At 38.8% G+C, this 23553-nt stretch overlaps 2 protein-coding genes across 8 annotated transcripts in view; one reads left to right on the forward strand and one right to left on the reverse strand.

Annotated features, from left to right (window-relative positions):
- The window catches only part of ECD (ecdysoneless cell cycle regulator), a 48154-nt gene extending 30422 nt beyond the window's left edge, over nt 1-17732 (forward strand). For 2 of the 5 annotated variants that reach the window (XM_078434369.2, XM_078434368.2), the window contains exon 15: nt 16616-17732. In XM_078434369.2, coding sequence (XP_078290495.1) covers nt 16616-16665 — 50 coding nt within the window. In that variant the 3' untranslated portion in view covers nt 16666-17732. Of the gene's footprint in view, nt 1-1870; nt 1968-5654; nt 5924-13241; nt 13446-16615 lie in introns of those variants that run through there. The other 3 variants (XR_009613035.3, XM_060642431.3, XM_060642434.3) reach the window with 3 other exon arrangements.
- NUDT13 (nudix hydrolase 13) lies at nt 881-18166 on the reverse strand. 3 transcript variants are annotated; one of them, XM_060642443.3, is made up of 9 exons: nt 17769-18166; nt 12711-12802; nt 9303-9442; nt 7418-7552; nt 6510-6616; nt 4381-4506; nt 4105-4216; nt 2884-3038; nt 881-1936 (listed from the first exon to the last, which is right to left on the reverse strand). In XM_060642443.3, the coding sequence occupies exons 2-9, from the start codon at nt 12791-12793 to the stop codon at nt 1742-1744; spliced, it is 1053 nt and encodes a 350-aa protein (XP_060498426.1). In that variant the 5' UTR covers nt 12794-12802; nt 17769-18166; the 3' UTR covers nt 881-1741. The 3 variants fall into 3 exon arrangements, with proteins under 3 accessions (XP_060498426.1, XP_078290506.1, XP_078290504.1); XM_078434380.2 differs by lacking the exons at nt 9303-9442; nt 12711-12802; nt 17769-18166 and having other exon boundaries at nt 7045-7528; XM_078434378.2 differs by lacking the exons at nt 7418-7552; nt 9303-9442; nt 12711-12802; nt 17769-18166 and adding an exon at nt 6770-7028.
- Nucleotides 18167-23553: the final 5387 nt, after the last annotated feature.

The following is a 23553-nucleotide window of genomic DNA, read 5'->3' on the forward strand; positions in this document are numbered from 1 at the left end:
TCACTTTTCAGATATCCTTGGAGTTCTAAGAAGCAAAGCCCTCTCCCCACTCACTGCCAGGAAACAAAGTTCAACGTTGCAGCTCCTCTATTAGCCTCTCACATCTTTTCTTTTCTAAAACAACACATTAATCCAAAAGCAAACAGTTACTCCATGGTAAGTTTGAGAAACTCATAACCAGGAATCCTGCACACTGCCCTTTCTGTCAGTATTTTCAGATTGGGGGATGTGTACACATGTGCTCACAAACACACCCACATAGAGACCGAAAACATTGGGAGATGGTAATACACATGGACCCTGAACTGTTTTCTTCTAACCGCAAGATATGAAGAAATCTCAGGACCTCTCTTTCGAGAGTGCTTTTCCCTTCTACATGCTGGGTTCAGTTCAGGTCAGGGCAAGCTGCCAACCTAACAGGACAATCAAGACCCGTCACATACTATCCCTCAACGTTTCCTGATGAAGGCACTTTGATTTCCCCAAAGCACTGATGATTTGCTGGCAATGGCAAAAGCAATGACCTTTTGGGATCAGAGGGAAATTCAGTGCTTCATCTTGTCTAATTCTAGAATCTCTTTTGCTTAGTCCTGTAGACTTTGATGTGTGAATAATGTTAGGGTCTCTGGCACTTGTGTCTTTTATCATAAATTAGTACCTAAAATCATCCCAAGATACAACTCTTTCCCGGCCATTCCTCTTTTCAAACAGACCTCTAACTGTATTTCTTCTGCACATCGCTTCATTTCTTCCACATTTGGAACCTGGACTTAAATGTTTATCACACTAACAGATTGCTTTTCTCCCTCCCTATCCCCTGTCCCAAATTCTCACTTTCTACAATTTCCTCACTTCGTAAGACAGAAAAATGCATCTGAACAAAGGTGTGGAAATTTACTTTATTTCCTCCAGATAAATTCTTCTCTTCTATGATGAGGTGTAGAATGACACATGAATGATGAGAAATCCTACATTAGTTTATCTGATAAAGCTCAAGAAATGGTTCATCCTCACTAATCCCTTAAGTGAAGTTACAACACTTAACTGGGTATGCAAATGGCAGTGACTGTTGTGCATTTAGGAAGTCAGATATGGCAAAGTGATCATCTTTTCCTTGGGTCACAAGTTGAGCAAGTTAACTGCAAAAGACTTAACTATCATAAACCCCACTGGGGTGCAGTTACCTCAGCAAAACATCACTGCATCTGATTTATTACAGAGTACCCTGAGGAAGACCTTGGCTCCCACTTTCCTCAACCCTTCAGATGACTTGAATATGGCTTTTATTTAAATACTGGGTTGTGCTATTTTTCTTAATTCTGTGAGGATTAAAAGTCAGGAGTGGGTTGAGGTTTGCTGTATACTTTCAATAGTAAGATAAAATTCTATCAGGCACATTTTGGCAGTTAGTATAAATCCAGCATTAACAAGATACCTGCTGAAGAGACGTTTCCAAGGCCTCAGTGAAAATTGCTGAACAAAGGCCTATATCCAAACTAATGCTTCAACTTTCCCTCTGATTTTGACAATCGTCATCATATCAGTTTGGCATTTTTGATTGCTTTTGAAGAAGAACTTCCTTAACACTGCTGTTAGAGGCAGCCCACTGTAGGATTACCTTCTACTCTGCCTTATTATGAAGTTGTCCTGGAGATGGCCTTTTATCACCTCCCCTTTATCAACTGATCTCTCTTATGCCCCTCCAAGATACTGAGAAAGGATCTAGATGTCTCAACCTGAGTTAAGCAGGCAGGGTAGAACAGTTTGGCTTTTCTACCCACTCCTTAATCAGTTGGTGGGCAATGGCTAACTTGGGGGGCAACCAGAATGTCCCATTCTGTTGCTGGGTGTATGGATTATTTCTCCTCAGGGCTGTGGCCACCTCATCATGACTGAACCAGCCAGCTGCCTCTAGTTCTCTCAAGTTCACCTGGATCTAAAAGACATAAAGAAAAACAGGATGTAAGGTTAGGAGCTATAAAATTTAGAATACTCTAGCCAAACGTGAGAAAATGTTTCCGGAACTGAGCAATACCTGGGATCTATAGGCTGGGAGTTTTAGATATTGCACAGAAGCAAGAGAGGCATAATTAAAAGGTGAGAGTTAAATATATTTTTGTAAATAGTGAAAAAGAAAAAAGTTCATCTTAAAAATCCTGGAAGCACAAATACTGAAATACTGAAGAGTGGTTAACAGTGAGGTGTAGTATATAAATAATGTTTGTTTTTCTCTGTGCCCCTATTGATTATATAACTTTCTATTTAAAAACATAAAATTACTCTTCTTTAAAGGATAAGGGATAAAGGATAGTGATAATCACAAGCGTAGTATCTTCTTTGCAACGCAAATTCCCCCCCACAGGAAGCTGAGACAGATGAGATATTACAAACTCTATGCAAACTGAAACACACAGGTAGGAACCTGTGCCCACAATGCCATCTGTCAAGGATGCTACCGAAAAGCAAGATGAGGCCGGGTAAGGCAACATCTAAATCCCTTTCTACCAGAAGTTCCTAGGATTTTATATAATTAGTCCCCAACATCCTAACAGACTTGAACAGTAAGACCCATCCTGAAATCCATCATTCAATTTGATTGATATATTTACTGTGTGCCTTCTCTGTGCAAGATGCTCTGTTAAGTCCTGATGATGAAAAACCGTCTCATGACTGAGATACAAATACGGAAAAATGGTGATTATGTTGGTGCTCTGAATTTTCATGGAGATTGTTTCCTTTATAAGATTGCAAATTCTTCAAGGGACCAAATCATATGTTACACATCCTTTGTATAATGTAGACAGTGCTGGATAACACACGTCTACTAACCAACTTGAGTGAAGCAAAGGAAATAAACAGCAGAAGGGAAGCATCAGAACTTACCTCTGTCTGCCCTGATTTCACAGTTGCATGACAAGCAATCATGAGTGAGCTATTAGGAAAGGGCCAGTGCTGGGATGCAGAGTACTGTAGTCTTTCCACCTCCAATCCCACCTCTTCTGCAACTTCTCTCCGGACAGCCTCTTCCAGGCTTTCACCTATAAGCACTCAGATTAATTCAGGACAGCCCTGCAGCGGGAAGGGTGATACAGATGTCCATTTGTGAAAGGAGCGGAAACTGGCTCCAAAGTTTCAATGAAGTATTCTTGGGAAAGCCCTAAATCCCAAGTCTCTGTAACAGCGGGAATCAAGTCTGGGGCTGGAGGCTGAACTGCAATACTTACACTAGTCATTTGGTTAGTTGTAATGCAAAATAAGAGTAGCAGTGGGAGAAGCTACTGCTGACCTCAGCCTTAATAAAATTGTAATGCCACCTTTCACCATTTGCAAATTTTACCCCAACAGACTGAGAAAAAACAACCTGTAAATGCTGAATTCTAGTTAATACAATGCATGCTGAAATATTTAGGGAGAAGTATACTAATGTCTGCAAACTATGCATCAAAGAATAAAGCGGATTGATGGATGGATAGAATAGATAGATATGTGATAAAGTAAATGAAGAAAAAAATTATGGGATTTAGGTGGTAAGTGTATGGATAAGTGTTAACTGTAGAATTCTTTCAGCTATGCTGTATGCTTGAAAATTTGCCTAATACTGAAAAATTGTAACGCCAGAAGGAAGTTATTTTTTTTTTTAATATTTGTTTATTTTTGAGAGAGAGGAAGAGAGAGAGCATGAGAAGGGGAGACACAGAGAGAGAGGGAGAGAAATAATCCCAAGCAGGCTCTGCACTGTCAATCCAGAGCCCGACACGGAGCTCAGTCTCACAAATGGTGAAATTGTGACCTGAGCCGAAATTGAGAGTTAGACACTGAACTGACTGAGCACCCAGGCACTCCAGAGAGAAAGAATCTTAAGCAGGCTCCATGCTCAGCACAGAGCCTGACATCTCATTGGTCTTAGGACCATGACCTAAGCTGAAATCAAGTCAGATGCTCAGCCAACTGAACCACACAGGTGCCAAAGAAGGCAGTTTTCTTGACATCATAGGGAAGAGGGTGCTTAATACTCCAAGCACTGTGGCAACAAGGCAAAGAAATACCTACTATTATTAAGCTTTTGTGTCCTCCAATCATCTGTATATGCCCTAAACTCCTTACCTATATCACAAAAACCTGCCAAGGCAGAATACATTCCCTTGGGAAAGGAACTCTGGCGGGCAAGCAGGCATCGAGTCCCATCTGACACCAGAGTGATCACCACAGGAGCCATCTAGGAAAAGGGGATAGAAACTTCGACATTAGGGCTTTGGAGCCTATTAATGGGATGAAGGATTGGATAACTAAGGAGAGCCTTTGAATTGTACAGGCTTTTGTCCCCAGGACAGAGTAGCGCATAGCCTTCTTGGATTACTGTCCTTTTAAAGTAGTGCTTACCTGTGGATAATAGATAATCTTATTGGAAGGGCATACACGCTTGCTGCCGGCCATATTCTTCTTGGTGGGCTGCCCACTTCTGCTACAGAACTGATGACCGTCATGCCAACGGAGAAGAGCCTGAGCCTAGGAATACAAAGATGGGCTTGGTTTCATTTGGAGAGAATATGGAGCTCACCTATAATAGTCCTGGGCCTAGTATTTAGAGCAAGTCAAAGGGAAAATTTCCAGCTCACCTACTTAATTATTTTTGTAATGTTTATTTATTTTGAGAGAGAGAGAGAGTGCGAGCAGGGGAAGGGCAGAGAGGGAGAGAGAATCCCAAGCAGGCTCCACGCTGTCAGCACAGAGCCCCACTTGGGGCTCAGTCTTACGAATCGCAAATTGTGAAATCGTGACCTAAGCCAAAATCAGGAGTCAGACACTTAACCGACTGAGCCACCCAGGTACCTCCAGCTCACCTACTTTAAATGGTTATTAACTGTTTAAACTTACTTTTTTTGTTTGGTTTCTTTTTTTCTTTTTTTTTTTTTTTTGAGAGAGAGAGAGAGAGGGTATAAGCAAGCGAAGAACAAGAGAGAGGGAGAAAGAGAATCCCACGAGGGGCAGAGAGAGAGAGAGGGAGAGAGAAGCAGGGCTCACCCATTATGGGGCTTGAGCTCGCCGGAACTGGGGCTCATGCTCACCTAAAGGCAGGACTCGAACTCACAAACCATGAGATCATGAACTGAGCTGTAATCAGATGCTTAACTGTGCCACCCAGGCACCCAATCATTTAAACTTTAAAAACAAGGAAAACTGTCTGAACATATTCTTCTAGCATCTAATATGAATAAAAGAAAGTATATTTTAAATGTATTATGAATTAAAGTACATATAATATATAAAGTATTATAATGAATGCCCCATGCACTTATGACCCAACTTAAAATAAGACATTACCTCAACATGTACTCCTCCCAATAAAAGTGGAATTTGTTTGCAAATAAAAATGTTTAGAGGTGTCTTTTTAAATTAAATGAACAATTTCTTGCCCTTCTCTTCCTGTTCCAAAGGCAAGGCTTTAGGGAAGGGACTAGGAAGCCTTGGGGAAGAGTCTAAAGGGCTTGAGCATTTTTAAAAGTAAACACAAGAGCCTTGGGACTGAGTTTTGGAGTTGAGAGCACAGAAGAAACCTGAAGGTTGGTGCTCTATGGAGCAGACCAGTAGAGAACTCTCTTGACCGTATTTTTTTTCTTTTTTTAATCCAGTTGTCTTTTCTCTCTGGCTTCTAGGTTCTCCATGCCAGGTGAGGTACCTGGGTTCCTGTTACAAGCCCTGTAGAGAGAGCCCTCCCTTTGTACAAGTACCTGAATGCTGCAATGAGCAGACTTCCGTAAAATTTTATATTAATTTCGAATGTCAATAGTGACTCAGTTCCTGGGGGCTGCAGCCAGCCTGGGACATCTGTAAGAATTTTTGGGCGACTCACCTAGATGTTGTTTCTTTCTTGCTCCTCTTCCTCTGTGTAATCTAAGTGCATTAAACATATTTGCAGGGGTGTCTGGGTGGCTCAGTTGGTTGAAAGTTGGACTTTGGCTCAGGTCATGATCTCACAGTTCATGAGTTTAAGCCCCGCAACAGGCTTGCTGCTGTCAGTGCAGGGCCCGCTTTGGATCCTCTGTCCCCTTCTCTCTCTGTCCCTCCCCCTGCTCACTCTCTCTCTCTCTCTCTCAAAAAATAAACATTAAAAAACATATATTTGCAGAAAAAAAAATTAAATGAAAAACCAAAAGTACTTCAGCAAGTGAAATCCAAAGCTGTGAGGATGTCATTAAAGCAATACAAAGTAATTTCTCATAGGAGTAACATGATGATGTATATATTATGCTGTGGGTCATTAAAAATATCATGAGGCTGATAATCGGACTGCTATAGGAGAAAATGGTCCCGCCAAAAGTAAGAACAAAAGAAGAAGAATAAGCAATCTTCCTACAGCACATTGTCCAGCCAAGGTTTGTAGGAAGGACTATGATCTCTCTGCACAGGAGGAAATCAAATGTCATTCTAGCCTTGCATATGCATGCATGTATTCACGCATCAACACTGCTTGACTAAATTTCCTACAGAACTGAGAAGTCAGAATCTACCGTGGACAGCAAGGAGGCATCCTTTGTATTCAGCTGAAAGAGAGCCTTCCTCAGCTCCATGAAAGACCCCTTGAGCTCTGTCTCCATTTCTGGTTTCTGTAAGGAAGCTAGAAAAGGAGAAATGAGAATGAAATGAAACAAATGCCAAACTTTGCCTTGGGGCCCCTCTCAAGGATACCTGTTAGAACAGTGTTTCCCAAACTCACCTAATAAGACTTAACTAGGGAAAATAAAAAATGTATAGGTTCTCAAGTCTCTACCTGGAGATTCTGAACAGCAAGGGAGTGAGGGCCAGAAATCTGTATTTTTTATCAGCATTAGGTGATTCTTATGTTCATGCAAATTTGAGAAAAATTAGAGCATAGTATTTCTCAAGATCCTCTTCAGAGTAAAATACTTGCACTAGCCACATGCTAAAGAGGTAAAATGGAATGTCTAGGCTTCTATCTGCACCTCATTCCAGCATCATTACATTTACACCTAGACCCTGAAAGAGAGAAGGAAAGCCTAATAGGAGCCATGAACCTATACCAACCTGGTTCCCAAATGTAGGTCTGAAGACCCTGAGCTACTGCGGGGTAACATTTCTTCCCACTTGAGATAAGAACAATGTCATTAATTTTAAAACATTGCTTATGAAATAAGAAATATAAAATGTATCAAGGTACTGAGAATAATACAATAAACATCGGTGTACCTACCACCTGAGAAGGTATTAAAATGTTCTTTACTTTCTTTAAATGATAATGATAGTAGATGGTAGGATTTTTTATATCCTAACTTAAAAAAAATACAAAGTTAATAACCTTTTGGTGTTCTCAAAATTTTCTTTGAAATTTTGCTATTATGTTGAAACCCCAAAGTCTGAGCACCACTGGGAAGTGCCCATTAGGAAGAATGTTCTATACCATTTATGGAAGAGGAGCTATTTAGACCTAGATCCAGAGCAAACCATGCTTCATGCTGTTCAGAGCATCCAATCAGCACAGAATCTTCTATTCTTTGTGTGTCCTGTCCAAACTTAGCTAGGAGCCTTTCCAACTCTAAGAAACAGAAAGGGAGAAGGGAGAAAAACAAAGGTTTTAATTAAATCACCACAGCCATATTAGACTCATAGGAAATCCTCTACTTCAGTTTGAAGTAGATATACCTGCTTCTAGTCACTGCCCTGCAGCTAATTAGCAATGTCATCTTGGTCTAATCACTTAACCTCTCTAGGCCTCCACCTTCTCATCAGCCACCTAAAGTGTTTAGACTAAAGAAGGAATTCTTACTGTGTAACACTGGACTCTCATGAATGTATCATGAAAGGAGCATATCCCCTAGTTAAAAAAATACACAATAATTAATGTAGTATGACACTGGGGAAAAAAATGTGTCATGCTTAAAATGGAAGAGAACAAATCAGTTAAATATGATTTAGTCTCCAGATTATGCTGCTTGTATGGACTAGGGTAGACGATTCATCTGAGATCCCAGTCTGTATAAGACAAATGATGCCTAGAGAGAAAACCTGTCCTCCTCTGCATGAAGGACTTATATTTGTTCATAATACAACATAACATTGCCTTCTGATGGCATCCTTATACTCTTCCGCACTGCTAGAAACTAGCCAAATACTCCAATATCTGACCCATGGAGGAAATTCACTGGCTTTGTTTGTATTTAGAAGTTAGTATATAGTGATATCATGTAAAACTGAGAGTACCTTGAATGCAAAATCCCAATGGCTTAGGTATGCCTAGTTATATACCCTAAAAGAGTTCTCAAAACAAACTAATTTTAAATCACTTTTCATTTTGACCCTTCTAAAATTTTTTAGACGAGATCGGGCACGTTCAGGGTGGTATGGCCGTAGACCCTTCTAAAATTTTTTAAAATTTATTTATTTTGTGGGGCGCCTGGGTGGCTCAGTCGGTTAAGCTTCCGACTTCAGCTCAGGTCACAATCTCGCAGTCCGTGAGTTCGAGCGCCACGTCAGGCTCTGGGCTGATGGCTCAGAGCCTGGAGCCTGCTTCCGATTCTGTGTCTCCCTCTCTCTCTGCCCCTCCCCCGTTCATGCTCTGTCTCTCTGTGTCCCAAAAAATAAATAAACGTTAAAAAAAAAAACTTTTTTTTAAAATAAAATGTATTTATTTTGACAGAGAAGAGTCGAGGAGGGGCAGAAACAGAGAGAAACAGACAATCCTAAGCAGGTTCTGCACTGTCAGCACAGAGCCCAATGTGGGGCTTGAACTCACGAACTGTGAGATCATGACCTGAGCCAAAAGCAAGAGTTGAACAGTTAACTGACTGTGCCACTGAGGCACCCCTTATTTTGACCCTTCTAGAAGAAATGAAGTCCTGATGCAGATCTTAAACAGTAGAACAGTGTGCAACTCCATGGAGGCTGGAAATCACTGGCCTAAGGCAGGGTTTGGCAAAATATTTTAGGCTTTGCGAGCCATGTGGTCCCTGTCACAACTGCTCTGCCATTGTAGTGCCAAAACAGCCACAGACAACATGTAAATGAATGAGCGTGACTGTGTTCCAATAAATATTTACATTACAAAACAAGCGGTGGGTTCCAATTTGGACAGCAGTCTCGCTAACCCCTCGTTTAAGGCAGTACTGGTTCACACCATCACCATATAATATCTGGACAACTCAGGTTTGTACACTACTAACTGGCAGAAACAGTTTGAAAAATCTGGACTCTCAGGTCAAAAGATCCTTTCTCGGGGATTTGATATGGATGGAATTCTGCTTAATGGCCACAGGCTGGTCTATTCTACAGGTCCTCTTTGGGCTTACCTAGTAGGCTATGCTGGGGGGCCTGGTATTGATGTTCTGATTTCTGAAGCAAAGGAGCCAGGCTATGAAAGAGGTAAAATGCTCCTGTCTGCTGGGCTTTTTTACATGCATCATCATCTTCCTTCAGTTCAAATAAATACCTGTATTTTGGAAATAATCAAAGCATTACAAAACCACACCTACTTATACAACATTCACCTTTTAGAACTCTGTCCCTGCATCCCTCTCCTACCATAGTTATTTCCTTTTATTTATATTATATCCTAAATTGCTCTGAAAAGGGTTTCAGTTGGCTGCAGGCAATCATTTCATTCCTTCCTTTGTGCTACTATACACATTTGCCCATACTTCTGTGGTTGCACTTCTGTTATACCATTTCTTAATTTGTCTGTCTCCCCTGAAAAACTATGATCTCCTTCAGGACAGGGTCAGCCTTAGTTCTGTATCTCCAGCAATTAGCATATTGAATGGCTCAATTCAATAAATATTTATTGAATTGAACTTCAAGGGTAATAAATATTTACTGAATTGAACCTCAAGGTACTTTGCCAATATTACGCTGTGAGGCAAGAATTTACATGCAGTGGAGTGAAAGAAAAACAAGTACGGTGATAAAACATCAACCACAGAATACCTAGAGATGGGAGCAGACTTTATTATTGCAGACAAAGAGCAAACAGTATAACTTAAGTAACTCTCATTCAGTCTAGGGATGATAAAGACCAGATTTTATCTTCAATCCATTGTAGCTTCAAACATCTAGTCCCCACCCACCCCACCACCCCCGTGGACACCATTAGCTCCTTATTTCTATGGAAGAGACCACTAATGGGAAAGTGATGCCCATGCTTGACCTACACTTAACTTAATAAGTGTAACATTTTCAATAGCCAAAATACAAATACAGAAAAGACAACATCCTATCATTAGTTTCTCTAAAAGAAATAGTATTTGATCCAGTTCTAGGCTTTCTAAGCACCTTCATTAAAGATGACCTAAGTCAAGAGCCTTGGAAATCAGGTCAGGGTCCACATGACTCAAGTGGTACTGAATGTGGGATTCTCCTTCTAGAGCCTTAGGGATAACCATTCTTGCCTGTTAAAAGCCCCCAAAGAGACTCAGACTTATGGCAGATTTTGTCACTTAAGTGGGCAACACAGTTTATGGTTATTTTCTGTAGGATCTGGGAGCTTTTGTAACATCAATAGTGTTAGCTCAACATGGAACTGCAAAGCAAAATGATAAATGTGCCCCAGTGGTCTCTTTAGGAAACTTTTTTTTTTTAATTTTTAAAAAATGTTTATTTATTTTTGAGAGAGGGAGTGTGAGCAGGGGAGGGGCAGAGAGAGTACACACAGAATCCAATGCAGGCTCCAGGCTCTGAGCTGTCAGCACAGAGCCCAACATGGGGCTCGAACTCAGAAACGAAGGGATCATGACCTGGGTGGAAGTCTGATGCTCAACCCACTGAGCCACCCAGGCGCCCCAGAACCTATTTTTGACTGTATGATAAAGGGAGTTACAATGAGCTCTTTATAAACACAAGACCAAAGAAACCTGAGATCTTAATCCTCATGGTATTTTTAAACCTTTTGAAAGTGACTGCGGCTTCCTGGGGCAAAGACTTAATGCATGTCAAAGGAGAGACATGTGCCACTCAGAAGTTACCAAATATAAACAATAAAACAAACACTGCTGCCTTCCTAAGAGAACAGTAAGAGTGGTACAACCTGTGCTTTGCCCTAATGACCCTATAAAACAAAACACCTACAAAAACACCCAGGTTAAGTTCTTAAACTCGAGGCCTCACTGGAACTGGAACTGAGATCCAAAAAGATCCTTACATTTTTCTTCTTGATCAGGAACACTAATTTTAAAAATTCATTTTCCTCCCTTAGTTATAATAGCATGGAAACAACACTAAGGTTATCAGACTTAAACTGTTTTTTTTTCCTATTTATAAAAATAAAAAGTCATCAGTAAAAATCAGTAAATATAGTTAACAATTTGTTCAAAAAAGGGAAATCATCAAGAATCTCACCATTCAGAGATGATCGCTCTTTACACCTGGGAATTCTTCGAACTATTTATTGTGTATCTATATGAATGTAGGTGTATTCAGAACCATACCTACTAATTTGTAGCCTTTTTTTCTTTAACATTTTTTCACACCATGTTCCTTATTGAAAGAATTTCATTCAGGATTTTTTACTCATTTTTAAGTCACTTTAACACAGTCATTTTTTAGACTATTCAATAATTGTTCAATAATTCAATTATTGCTCTCAAAGTCTCAGCCTGAGAACTGCAAATAACCTAAATGCCCAACAGTATCTAAAATAAGGGCTGCAATTTTGTTTTCTCCTGCTTATGTCAGACTGTATGCTTAGGGGTCTTTAAATTTTGGACTGGGCATTCCTGTCTGACAGAGCTTTTTATGTAGGAAGCCTTGGTTAGGACTGTATCTCTTCAGAGGAATTTTATATTTGCTTCTGCAAGGTGCCCAGGGGTATTATAAGTCTAGGACTATTACTTACATTCTTTTTTTAGGTTGGGTTTGGGATCCATACCACACAGATGGTGCAAATTTAAACCCCAAAACTATGAGAGCAGGATAGTGATTTCAGATTCATGGATTTCAAATTTGCCCAAGCCGTGACAAAAAAAGTCCTTTACCATCTACCTATACTGGTATAGGTTTTTTTTTTTTTTTTTTTTTTTTTTTCCTGGTCTATCTTTCACTGGTAGTTTAGTTCTTTCTTAGGGGGTGAGGGGATTAGAGTTATCACCTTATTTTCAGGAAACTTCATGAACTATCACTCAGTATAGTTTTTCATTCTATCATATGGGCATACCATAATTCAATTAATTTGTCCCTTACTGTTCATTCATCCATTCAGCAATCCTTCGGTGCCTACTCTGTACCAGGTATTGTTTTATGCACTAGGGGTACCATAGCAGGAAAGACAAAGTTCTTATCTTAATAGAACTAAATATTTAAGTATGTCAGATATTTTAGATATTATTGGAAATTTAGTTTATTTAGAATGTTTCCAATTATAAATAATTTGCAATGAACATCCTTATATGTAAATCTTTTTATTTGTTTGTTTATTTATTTTGAGAGAGAGAGAGAGAACACGTGTGCATGAGAGGGACAGAGAGAATCCCAAGCAGGCTCTGTGCTGTCAACACAGAACCCAAAGCCTCTCAATCTTACCAACTGTGAGATCATGACCTGAGCCAAAATCAAGACTGGAACGCTTAGCCAACTGAGCCACCCAGGAACCCCATATGTAAATCTTAATCATGCATCCTTAATTCTCAATATAGGGTTTTGAGATATTTATATTTTATAATGTAATGGGCCAAAGAGAATAATCAGAGCTCAGGTTGGTCACAACTCACCGGCTCTTAGTGACATAAGTTGACAGCAGCCTATAGGACCAAAAAGATTTTCTCCTGCAAGCAATTCCACAATACAGGGACATTGTCAGGTCCTTAGAGAAAAGAGGAGTTAAAAAAAAAAAAAAAAAAGTCATAGTATGCAATTTAAAGTAATGAATCACCAAGAGGGTTACACTTTAAGCCAGGATAGGATTACTTTTTAATATTAAGGAAAGAGAAACTGAATAGGAGTCAGATGATCTGGCTTTTCTAAATTGCATTTCTACCACTAACTAGCTGTGGGATTTCAACTTTTCAGTACCTCTTCTAATCCACAAAATTGAAACCTGTTCTGCCTACCTAATAGGTTATTGTGAGAATCCACTAACTATCCATAAAAAAATATATGCTCCTCCTTCCATATTGCGGATTTGTTGTTAGAACATAGTTGCTAAGCCAAGATCTATGTTTCTCTCCTCTCCTGTATCTAAGCAGGGCCAAAAGTAGGTCTTAACATGGAATGTGAGTGGAAGTGATGTATATCTTTTCTAGGCTGAAGCCGTTAAGACGTGGGTATGCCTTCTCCATCCTCTTTCTTCCTACTTAGAAGACTCCAGAATGGCAGTCATTAGACGGAGAAGCTGTATCCTTGAATCACAACACAGAGAAAAGCCACCTGCCAACCACAAACCCCCCTCCACCACACCACTCTGGACTATTTGTGAGGGAGAAATAAACTTCTACCATATTAAGCTACTGAATTTTTGAAGTTTGTTACAGCAGCTAGCATTACTCTAATACACAGGTAAGCCTGGGAGTGTCTCCAGAGTAATGGAGCTAAAGTTTCTCAGGATATATGAAAACCAGTCCCTCCAAGAATGAAGTAAGAGGAATCCTATAGATAAGAAAAATATAAAATCATGGCCATTAGGAAAATATTTCAAAAGGCAGCTATGCAAATCTACATGAATTCAAGACATTTTCTATTTTTTGAATCTCACTGTGAGAGAGAAAAAAATTCTGTATCTTATGAATCCATTCTGCAGAAGGTGATTCCTTTTAAATTGTTTATCAGTAAGTATTTTATTCCCCATGAAAAGTACATTTCACATTGGCAATAAAAGTCAAGGAGTTCCACTGAAACGAGAAAATCAGTACAGTTAAATAACCAACCACCCTTTTAACTGTGCCCAAGGGAAGCAAGCTTTAACACTAAACAAATCGCTGAGTTTAGGCTTACTTCTTGGTTGCATAATTGTGAATCACTGATGACTAATCCTTGGACAGTTTTGGCTAAATCTATGTCCTAGCCAAGGGTAAAATATATTTAGCAAACGACATTCAACAAAGAGTGTTTATTGAAAGCTGACTTTAGGCAAGATCCTTTAAGGAACACAGAAATGTACCAGATGAAAAACCTGCTGTCAAGGGACTCTAGCAGGAGAGAGAAAACAAACACAGCTTTCCCAGAAAACAACATGTGATATATGGGTTACAAAGCATTCTGGGAGAGTATTAAAAACATAATCCCTATTTTAATAACCCAAAGACTTGTGTGATATGCTAGAAGAAATGTATTTACATTTCTCATATATATACATGTCATACATATATGTATGTCTCATGTACAAACTCTGAGAATGTAAATATTTGGGGGGGGGGGGCAATTTGGGAATATCTATCAAAATGCTAAATAAACATCCCTTTTACCTAGCAATTTTTACTTCTAGAAATTTATCCTAAGAAGGAAAGGATATGTACTGGAATGTTAACTGAAAAGTGTGCTAAAAGGGAATAATATATAGCTCTTAAAAATAAATAGAAAATAACAGTGGAAATGTACATATATAGTAACAGGGAAAGATATTCAGAACATATGATTAAGTAAAAAAAGCAGATAATATTTGGTTGGTTTACCATGATCTAATTTATAAAGAAAAGGACATATACATACCAGTAAACATATCTTAAGGTGACTAGAAGTGAACATACCAAATCGCTATTGCTAACAGGTGACTAATTTGGAAGAATGGGATGGAGAGAAGGACTGAAAAGGGTACTTATAATTTTGACATTTACTTATACACTGCTGTACTTAAAAAAAAAAATTCTAACCATTTGTACATACTCCTTTACAATAAAATAAAGGTAATAAGTAGTTGTTCCTGAGACTCACTGCATACTGAGGCTAGTTCCAAGCCAGTGTTCTTAGGAGTACCTCACCACATTCCCTGGGAACCAAAAGGATTTCCTCTGGTGAATTCCTTGAATCCTGAGAGCCAAGAGCTGTTTGGTTGTAGCTATACCAACTAATCTGTGTGGCCCACTGGCTTCCTGATGTTTTGCCTAGTTTTTGTTACTAAATTAACTTTAGCTAGTTGTAGATTATTGTGGTCAGCTGACTCAGGGGATGATGGTCACAGAGCTTGTAAAAAACATAGTCAATTTCTTAATGTAGGTTTGAAAACATACTAACAATCAAGAGGAAAACCAGACTTATTTTAACTGAGAATTGTACCTTCATTGGTGAAGCCATAAATCTAATAGATAAAGATTAAGTCTAATTCCTTTTCTTAACGGTCCCTTGTATATTTTTTATACATGTCTTATATAAAAGCAGTATAGAGAGCAGTAAGAGATTATTTAAAAGTCAAAGAAGAAAAAATGATTTCCTTAAAAATCAGCTCTATTTCTCTTTTAAATAGCTCATTTAAATTATAAAGTTAACATAACTACATTATAGGACATCTAGAAAACAGAATTGTGAGAGCATCCATAGTATCACCACATAAATATAACTTATAATTTAATATGCATTTTCTAATCTTTTTACACATATAATGTCTACATATTTGTAATCTGAGGACATGTTTTCTACTTGCCTTCATAAAACATGTCATAAGGAATTTTCTATGTTTTCGTATAAGCTATATAATTTTTCAACTACATAATACTACATTCAGGTAGACTCATCCTTATTTTGCTAAACATTCCCCTGATTTTTTATTTTAAATTACCAGAAATAAGATACCACTAAATACTTGCGTGCATATTTTCAGGTTACTTCTTTTAAGTTTCCCAAAGTAGAATTACTGGGACAAAATTTAGTTTAAAATCCTTTGGCTCTTTCTATACATTGCCACACTTACAAGATTCAGTAGTATTTACTTTAAAAAAAAAAAAAAAGCGAGGGTGGGGGGACTTTCATGTTATATCTCTTTGATTAACTATAGAGTTTGGGAGTGTTTTGAGATTTAATAGTTCCGGTTTCCCTTTTCAAATTGTTTGATGTCCCATGCTCATTTATTTACTGTGGTTTTACACTAGCATTTCAACCATTCTAGTTTTTAGAATATTTATAGTACATTGATAGCATTTTCCATAATGTGATCACAGGAACACACTATAGGAACCAACTGCTATATGTACTGCTCTTCTCTGTGGGCTCAGTCATTAAGACTGAACCTCTGTAGAAAAAAAGAGGTTCTTTTAACCATAAGGAGGATATATGAATTACTTTTAGGATGAAAATGTAATTTCTCATAGCTCCATACTATTTAGAAATCTAATGCAGGGAAATTTTGTTGCTTTTTTTTCTAAATGGTTTGTGATTTGTTCACTCTTTTAGGGATCTTAAGGTATGATGTGTTATTCAATGTGTGTTGGCTCAAGGGCTCACCTTTAGTAAACACGGTGGAAAACAACTGGTAAACCTGCTACGATCCTCACATCCAGCCACTCAAATGCCACATTACAAAGAGAATAGCTGTTTTTCTTTGAATTGGCAATTACTATCATATTTTATTCCTGATGGCAAGCTAGGGATAAAAGCTCACTATTCACTAAATGAGTTTTGGAAGAAAATACTAGCACTGTTATTTTGCCTTAGATGATAAACTGAGGCCTGCCTTTCATTTTGTTTACAGTGCCTGTGCGTATCTCCAGACTGAGGAAGGAACAGGGAAGTCAGCATTGAAGAGATCTGGACTTTTATTCCAGGCACCCAACTAACTGAATTTGTGACCTGGGGCTGTTACCTAGCTTGTCCAAGCTTGGTGTCTGTCACACTTCTCACAAGGGAAGGAAGGAGAGAAAATGGATCTAAAGTGTATTACAACCATCAAGTTTTCACATACTAATTCTCAGGTCCGTTAGACTGCAAAATCCTTAAGGGTTGGGATTGTATCTTTCCCTATCTATAGCATCTAGCACTGTCCTACCACAGTGTAAAACACAATACATGTGAATGAATGAATGAATGAATGAATTTATCCTATTTTACAAGTGAGGAAGATAAAGGTTTAACCAATCTGAAATCACAGTTTAGAAAGCGGTAATTTCAAACCCAGGGCTACATGGCTCCAAAACCCATGTTTTGATGCAAAATACATGGGAAAGCACTTTTTAACATTCATTTTTAACATTCATGTTTTTAAAAAGTACAAAGACTAATACAGATGAAAGAATATTATTTTTTACCAAAAACTATTCAATGAGGAGGTAAGACTGTTAAGATTAACAATTTCTCCCAACCTCCTGTAATAAATAATTCCCACATTTCTCATCCTGTTCATCTTAACTGAAGAAAGATTACTTTATAAAGCACTACAACATGAAGAAAAAGCCCATCTCGAATCTCTGTGGTACATCTACAAGGAAGTTTGGTAGTGTTTGAGAGAGCCCTTTTCAGACAGTCTGTCTATTCATTACTGTGGACCTCAATGGAATGAGGAAATATGCAAAACTGAGGATACAGATTTCAAGGTCTCACTAAGTAGCTTTATGGTTTGCTTTTTAAACATTGTTTCCTCCCTTAATTCAAATATAATCCAGGCACAATGCAAAGAAGTTAGCAAATTCCATTTTTAAATGACTCTCCAAGAAAGTATCAGAAAAATATTAGCTTCAGTTACCAGGTAAAACTGTGGTCATTCCCTGGTTTCTTCAAGAAGTAAGGGAGACTAAGCTAAAATTACAAAATGCTGTGACCGAGAGCTTTTTTCAAGTTTTGATTATGTCTCCCCATAAAATCCCTCCTGCACTTGGAATCTCAACAGTTTTCTGTTCTACTGTACTCACTCTGAATTCTGTTGGGGGAGGGCACCTTCCTAGGCCTCAAGAATCAGCAGAAACCAGGAAACTTCTAATGTTCCTGGGAAGTAGGGCTTCCCTTCCCCACAGGGACCATGGCTGCCTCTGCCACACTTCCCAGAATCCCCTAGAGATGCACTCTGGGAAATGTAGTTCTGTTTTCATGCTAGCTGTAATTGTAAACATGATTTTGCCTCACTCCCCAGAATCCACCTAGAGATGCACTCTGGGAAACGTAGTTCTATCTTCATGCTAACTAGTTGTAAGCATGCTTTTGCGTCACTCCTCAGAATCCACCTAGAGATGCACTCTGGGAATTGCTTAATCCACAATGGTGCCTGCTATCCACTCCAACTGCAAAGTTAACCATGATTGTCAAAAGCATGATCTAAGATCTTCAAAATTCATTATCTGGAAAACTGTCTTTGGAGACTATAAACTAGCATTAGATTCAATTTTGAATAACAAAAAGATAGTCAAACCCATCCTAATACACAGCATATTTGTTGTGGGGGAGGGAAGGAGTGTTGAGGCAGGAAATCAGATAACTTTCAACCTTTCTGTATCTTTATTTCTGTCTCTGTCTACCCACTTTAGAACTAGCTGTAACATTTCATGAAATTCTGCAATTTAAAAGGACCTGACTGTGTCTAGATGTGTGGCAGCTTATGTTAAAATGCATCCCTTGATCAACCAAGGTAGGATTCCATCTGTCTGAAAGCAGTCCTCCAGCAGAACTACTTTGGTTCTGCTCTTTTCTCTACTTACTACTAAAGTTCCTTGCTTATAGATGACAGTTTTGAAGTCCCTTCATTTACAATGTATTTAATGAATACCAAATGTACCTAGGACTATTATTAGGATCAGATATAGCAGGGGAAAAAGACATGAAAATTTCTGTCCTCCTGGAACTTACATTCTAAAGGAAGAAACAAACAAGTATATATACAATGGTGGTTATAAGCGCTAAGGAGAAAAATAAAGCAAGATAAGAGGAGGGAGGATTTTGCTATTTTTTATAGGATGGAGATGGCGATGGCGAGCCTCATTTGAGCAAAGATAGTGAAGGAGTTGAGGAAGGAAGCCAGGTGGAAATCTGTGAGAAGAGATCTGTGGATAGAAAAAATCAGCAGATGCAAAGATCCTGGGGAGGAAGTGTAACTGGCAGATCCAAGGAAAGCCCAAGACAAAGCATGATGGTCAGAGATGAGGTCAAAGAGTAGCCAAGTACCAAATCACGCAGGGCTTCACAAGTCTTAACAATTTTTGTAGAGCCATTGTAATGCTTTCAGTTTTTACTCTGGGTTGGATGGGATGTTACAGAAAAATTTGAGCAAGATCTCAATTGAGTGAGATGATCTGACTTACATTTTAAAGGAATTACTCTGTGTGTGGAGATTAGACTGTAGGGGATAAGAGTTATTAAATCCTGAATGTCATTGTTAATGTGTAACTCAGTTACATGGGAAGCAAGAATGGTAACTGGTTGACCAGCCGTTTCTTTTGGACCTTTTCATTAATACATGAACGCAAGGTTTTTATCAGGCTGATTCATTGTCCTTAAGGAAGGCACAGAAAATTTGAAGGATATAAGATTATAAAGTCAATAAGTTCCAAAGAGATGGGGAAGCACGCTTAGGGAAACTTAGGGATCTAATACTTTTTTATTTTGTAAAGTTTATTTATTTTGAGAGTGTGAGTGCACGTGTGTGAGTATGTGAGCATGTGAGATGGGAAGGGGCAGAGAGAGGTGGGGGCAGAGAGAGAATCCCAAGCTGGCTCCATGCTGTCAGCAAGGAGCCCAACAGGGGGCTTGATCTAACAAGTGAGATCATGACCTGAGCTGAAATCAAGAGTCCATTGCTTAACTGAGTGAGCCCCTCTAATAATTTTTTAAAAATCAAAATAACTATATTTTTGAGCAATTAAGTGTTAAGTGCTATATAAGAAAAATAGTGCTGTGGTCTGAATGTGTTCCCTCAAAATTCATGTTGAAATAATAATACCCAATGTAATACTATTACAAGGTGAGATCTTTGGGAGATGATGATTGGGTCATGAGAGTGGAGCTTTCATGAATGGGATTAATGCCCTTATAAAAGAGGCCCAAGAGCACTCCCTTGCTCCTTTCACCATGTGAGAAGTCAGCAGTCTGCAACTTAGAGGAGGGCCTTCACCAGAGCCCAACCATGCTGGCACCCTGACCTTGGACTTCCAAGTTCCAGAATTGTGGGAAATAAATTTCTGTTGTTTATAAGCTACCCAGTCTGTGGAATTTTGTTGTAGCAGACCAAATGGACTAAGACACATAGTCAAGATTAACTGGGCATTTACTGTGTTCCAGGTACCATGTAAAGTGTTTCATATATTATCATTAATCCTCACAGTCTATGAGATATGTATTATTATTATTTGCACATTACAGACAATAAAACAGGATTCAAAAAGTTAGAAAAAGAGAATGAAGAGTGACTGCTAGTGGGAACAGAGGTTTGGAGTTGCTTTGGAGTGATAAAAATGTAAAATTGATTGTGGTGATGGTTGCACAATTCTGTGAACCTAAGAACTAAAGATCACTTCATTCATTCATTCATTCATTTATTCATTTATTTTAATTTTTACAAGTTTATTTATTTTTGAGACAGAGACAGTGCACAAGTGGTGGAGGGGCAGAGAGAGAGGGATACAGAATGTGAAGCAGGCTCCAGGCTCTGAGCTGTCAGCACAGAGCCCAATGCGGTGCTCAACCCCATGAACTATGAGATCATGACCTGAGCTGACGTCGGACGCTTAACCAACTGAGCTACCCAGGCACACCTAAAGATCACTTTAAATGAGTAAGTTACATGTTATTTGAATTATAGCTCAATAAAGCTGTTAAAAATATTCAATCAAATCATTAATTGTGTTAAACAATCACAGTGCATGGTTAGTAAATACAGCAAGTATGCTATAAATAACTATAATCCTTAGAATGTTGTTAGGTCATGATGATAAGGTAAAAATTATCTTTCCTCAGACATGCTTAAGTTTATTTTATTTTATTTTAATTTTTTTAACGTATATGCATTTTTGAGAGAGAGAGCACAAGCAAGGGTGGGGCAGAAAGAGAGGGAGACAGAATCCGAAGCAGGCTGCAGGTTCCAGGCTCCCAGCTGTCAGCACAGAGCCAGATGTGGGGCTTGAACCCACGAACCCATGTACCGTAAGATCATGACCTGAGCCGAAGTTGGATGCTTAACCAACTGACCCACCCAGACACCCCTGACATGCTTTAGTTTAAATCAATGGCAATGTTTAACCATGTAATAAATTAATACTGTTTTAAGAGCAAAAACTGAGCCTCAAGTGGTTGAATCCCAGTCTAGCTTTTGGTGATGCAAGTAACAATGTATTTAAAGATAAGTATTTATTAATTCATTGAACAGTTATTTATGGAAAACCTGTCATATGCTAAGCATCATACTAGAATTGAGGTTACAGTGGTGAATAACATACTGTCTCTGCCATCAAAAATTAATTATTCATGTATATGTGTGTGTGTGTGTGTGTGTGTGTGTGTGTGTGTGTGTGAGAGAGAGAGAGAGAGAGAGAGAGAGAGAGAGAGAGAGAGAGAAAGTGGGTGAGCATGCAAGCATGTGAGACAACAGCCCATTTACTCAGTCTTTGGCCACTTATAGGAATGGACAATGGGATGTAAGGTGTACCTGAGCAAACTTGGGAGAGAAATTACAACTTCATTCTGTAAGTAGGTTTATGGTTGGATAGTGTATCATTTCACATGGGACAAGAAAAAGATCTCAGCAAATGGGTGGGAAAGGGGTTTACATCAGGGTCCTTTAAATAATAAACCACTTTCAAAAAGTCCTATCTGCATAGCTCATGGTGCCATGAGCAGCGGGAAGTCCTTGTGCTTCTCTTCAAGAGCAAAATGCAATAGGTTTTCTTCTCCTCTATCTCCCAAATATGGAATGATACTTAACAGCAGTGAATGGAACCAAGACCATACTCAGCTGGAAGACAAGATAAAACAGAACAATTAGGGCATACCAAGTTAACAATTAATTTGAATACATGATTTTGTTAGCATAATGCAGTCATTTGACTGGGTTTCTATTTCCTGTTAATTGAACTCTTAACGCTCTTTGCTTTTGCTCTCCAACCGCCTTTTCAAATGACTACCTGTGGATCATTTCACTGTAGTCACTAACAGTTCCATCAGAAAATTGGCAGAACTAGAGGCGCCTGGGTGGCTCGCTCAGTCGGTTAAGTGTCCAACTTCGACTCAGGTCATGATCTTGCAGTTTGTGAGTTCAAGCTCTGCGTCGGGCTCTGTGCTGACAGCTCAGAGCCTGCAGCCTGCTTCGGATTCTGTGTCTCCTCCTTTCTCTGCCCCTCCCATGCTCATGCTTTGTCTCTGTCTCTCAATAATAGATAAACAACAACAACAACAAAAAGAAAATTGGCAGAACTAAATGACATATCGGATAAAGGGTTAGTATCTAAAATCTATAAAGAACTTATCAAACTCCACACCCAAAAAACAAATAATCCAGTGAAGAGATGGGCAGAAGACATGAATAGACACTTTTCTAAGGAAGACATCCAGATGGGCAACAGACACATGAAAAGATGCTCAACATCACTCATCATCAAGGAAATACAAATCAAAACCACATTGAGAAACCACCTCACACCAGTCAGGGTGGCTAAAATTAACAACTCAGGAAACAACAGATGCTGGCGAGGAAGTGGAGAAATGGGAACCCTCTTGCACTGTTGGTGGGAATGCAAACTGGTGCAGCCACTCTGGAAAACAGTGTTGAGGTTCCTCAAAATATTAAAAATAGAACTACCCTATGACCCACCAATAGCACTACTAGGAATTTATCCAAAGGATACAGGAGTGGTGATTCATAGGGGCACATGTACCTCAGTGTTTATAGCAGCACTTTCAACAATAGCCAAATTATGAAAAGAGCCTAAATGTCCATCAGCTGATGAATGGATAAAGAAGATGGGTTTATATACACAATGGAATACTACTTGGCAATGAAAAAGAATGAAATTATGCCATTTGCAGCAACGTGGGTGGAACTGGAGGGTATTATGCTAAGTGATATAAGTCAGGCAGAGAAAGACAGATATCATGTGTTTTCACTCATGTGTGGAACTTGAGAAACTTAACAGAAGACCATGAAGGAAGGGAAGGGGAAAAATTATTTACAAACAGAGAGGGAGGAGGCAAACCATAAGAAACTCTTAAATACAGAGAACAAACTGAGGGTTGATGGGGGGTTGTGGGGGAGAGGGGAAAACGGGGGATGGGCATTGAGGAGGGCACTTGTTGGGATGAGCACTGGATGTTATATATAAGCGATGAATCATGGGAATCTACCCCCAAAACCAAGAGCACACTGTATACACTGTATGTTAGCCAACTTGACAATAAATCATATTTTTTAAAAAATTGGCAGAAATTAATAAAAAATTACCAGTTTCATTATCAGGTAAAAGATCTAGCAAAAGGCTTTCAGTAATGAGTTACAACTATCATTGGATAACTTTCACTTCTCTAGTGTCTTGTGTAGTTTCATCTTTACCCCAATATCTAGAGAGGTTCTAAGTATTAGACAAAGTGATATTGTGTGTGATTATATTACCAAAGCAAATGTAATTTTTTCTGTTACTTAATTTGGTGATTATTTTACTTTTCAAGGCCTCAATTTGAGATATCCCTAAATCTCTAACATTTTATAACATAAATATTATC

The sequence above is a fragment of the Panthera onca genome, chromosome D2 (assembly GCF_046562875.1).
Source record: "Panthera onca isolate mPanOnc1 chromosome D2, mPanOnc1 haplotype 2, whole genome shotgun sequence".
Taxonomy (NCBI): Eukaryota; Metazoa; Chordata; class Mammalia; order Carnivora; family Felidae; genus Panthera; species Panthera onca.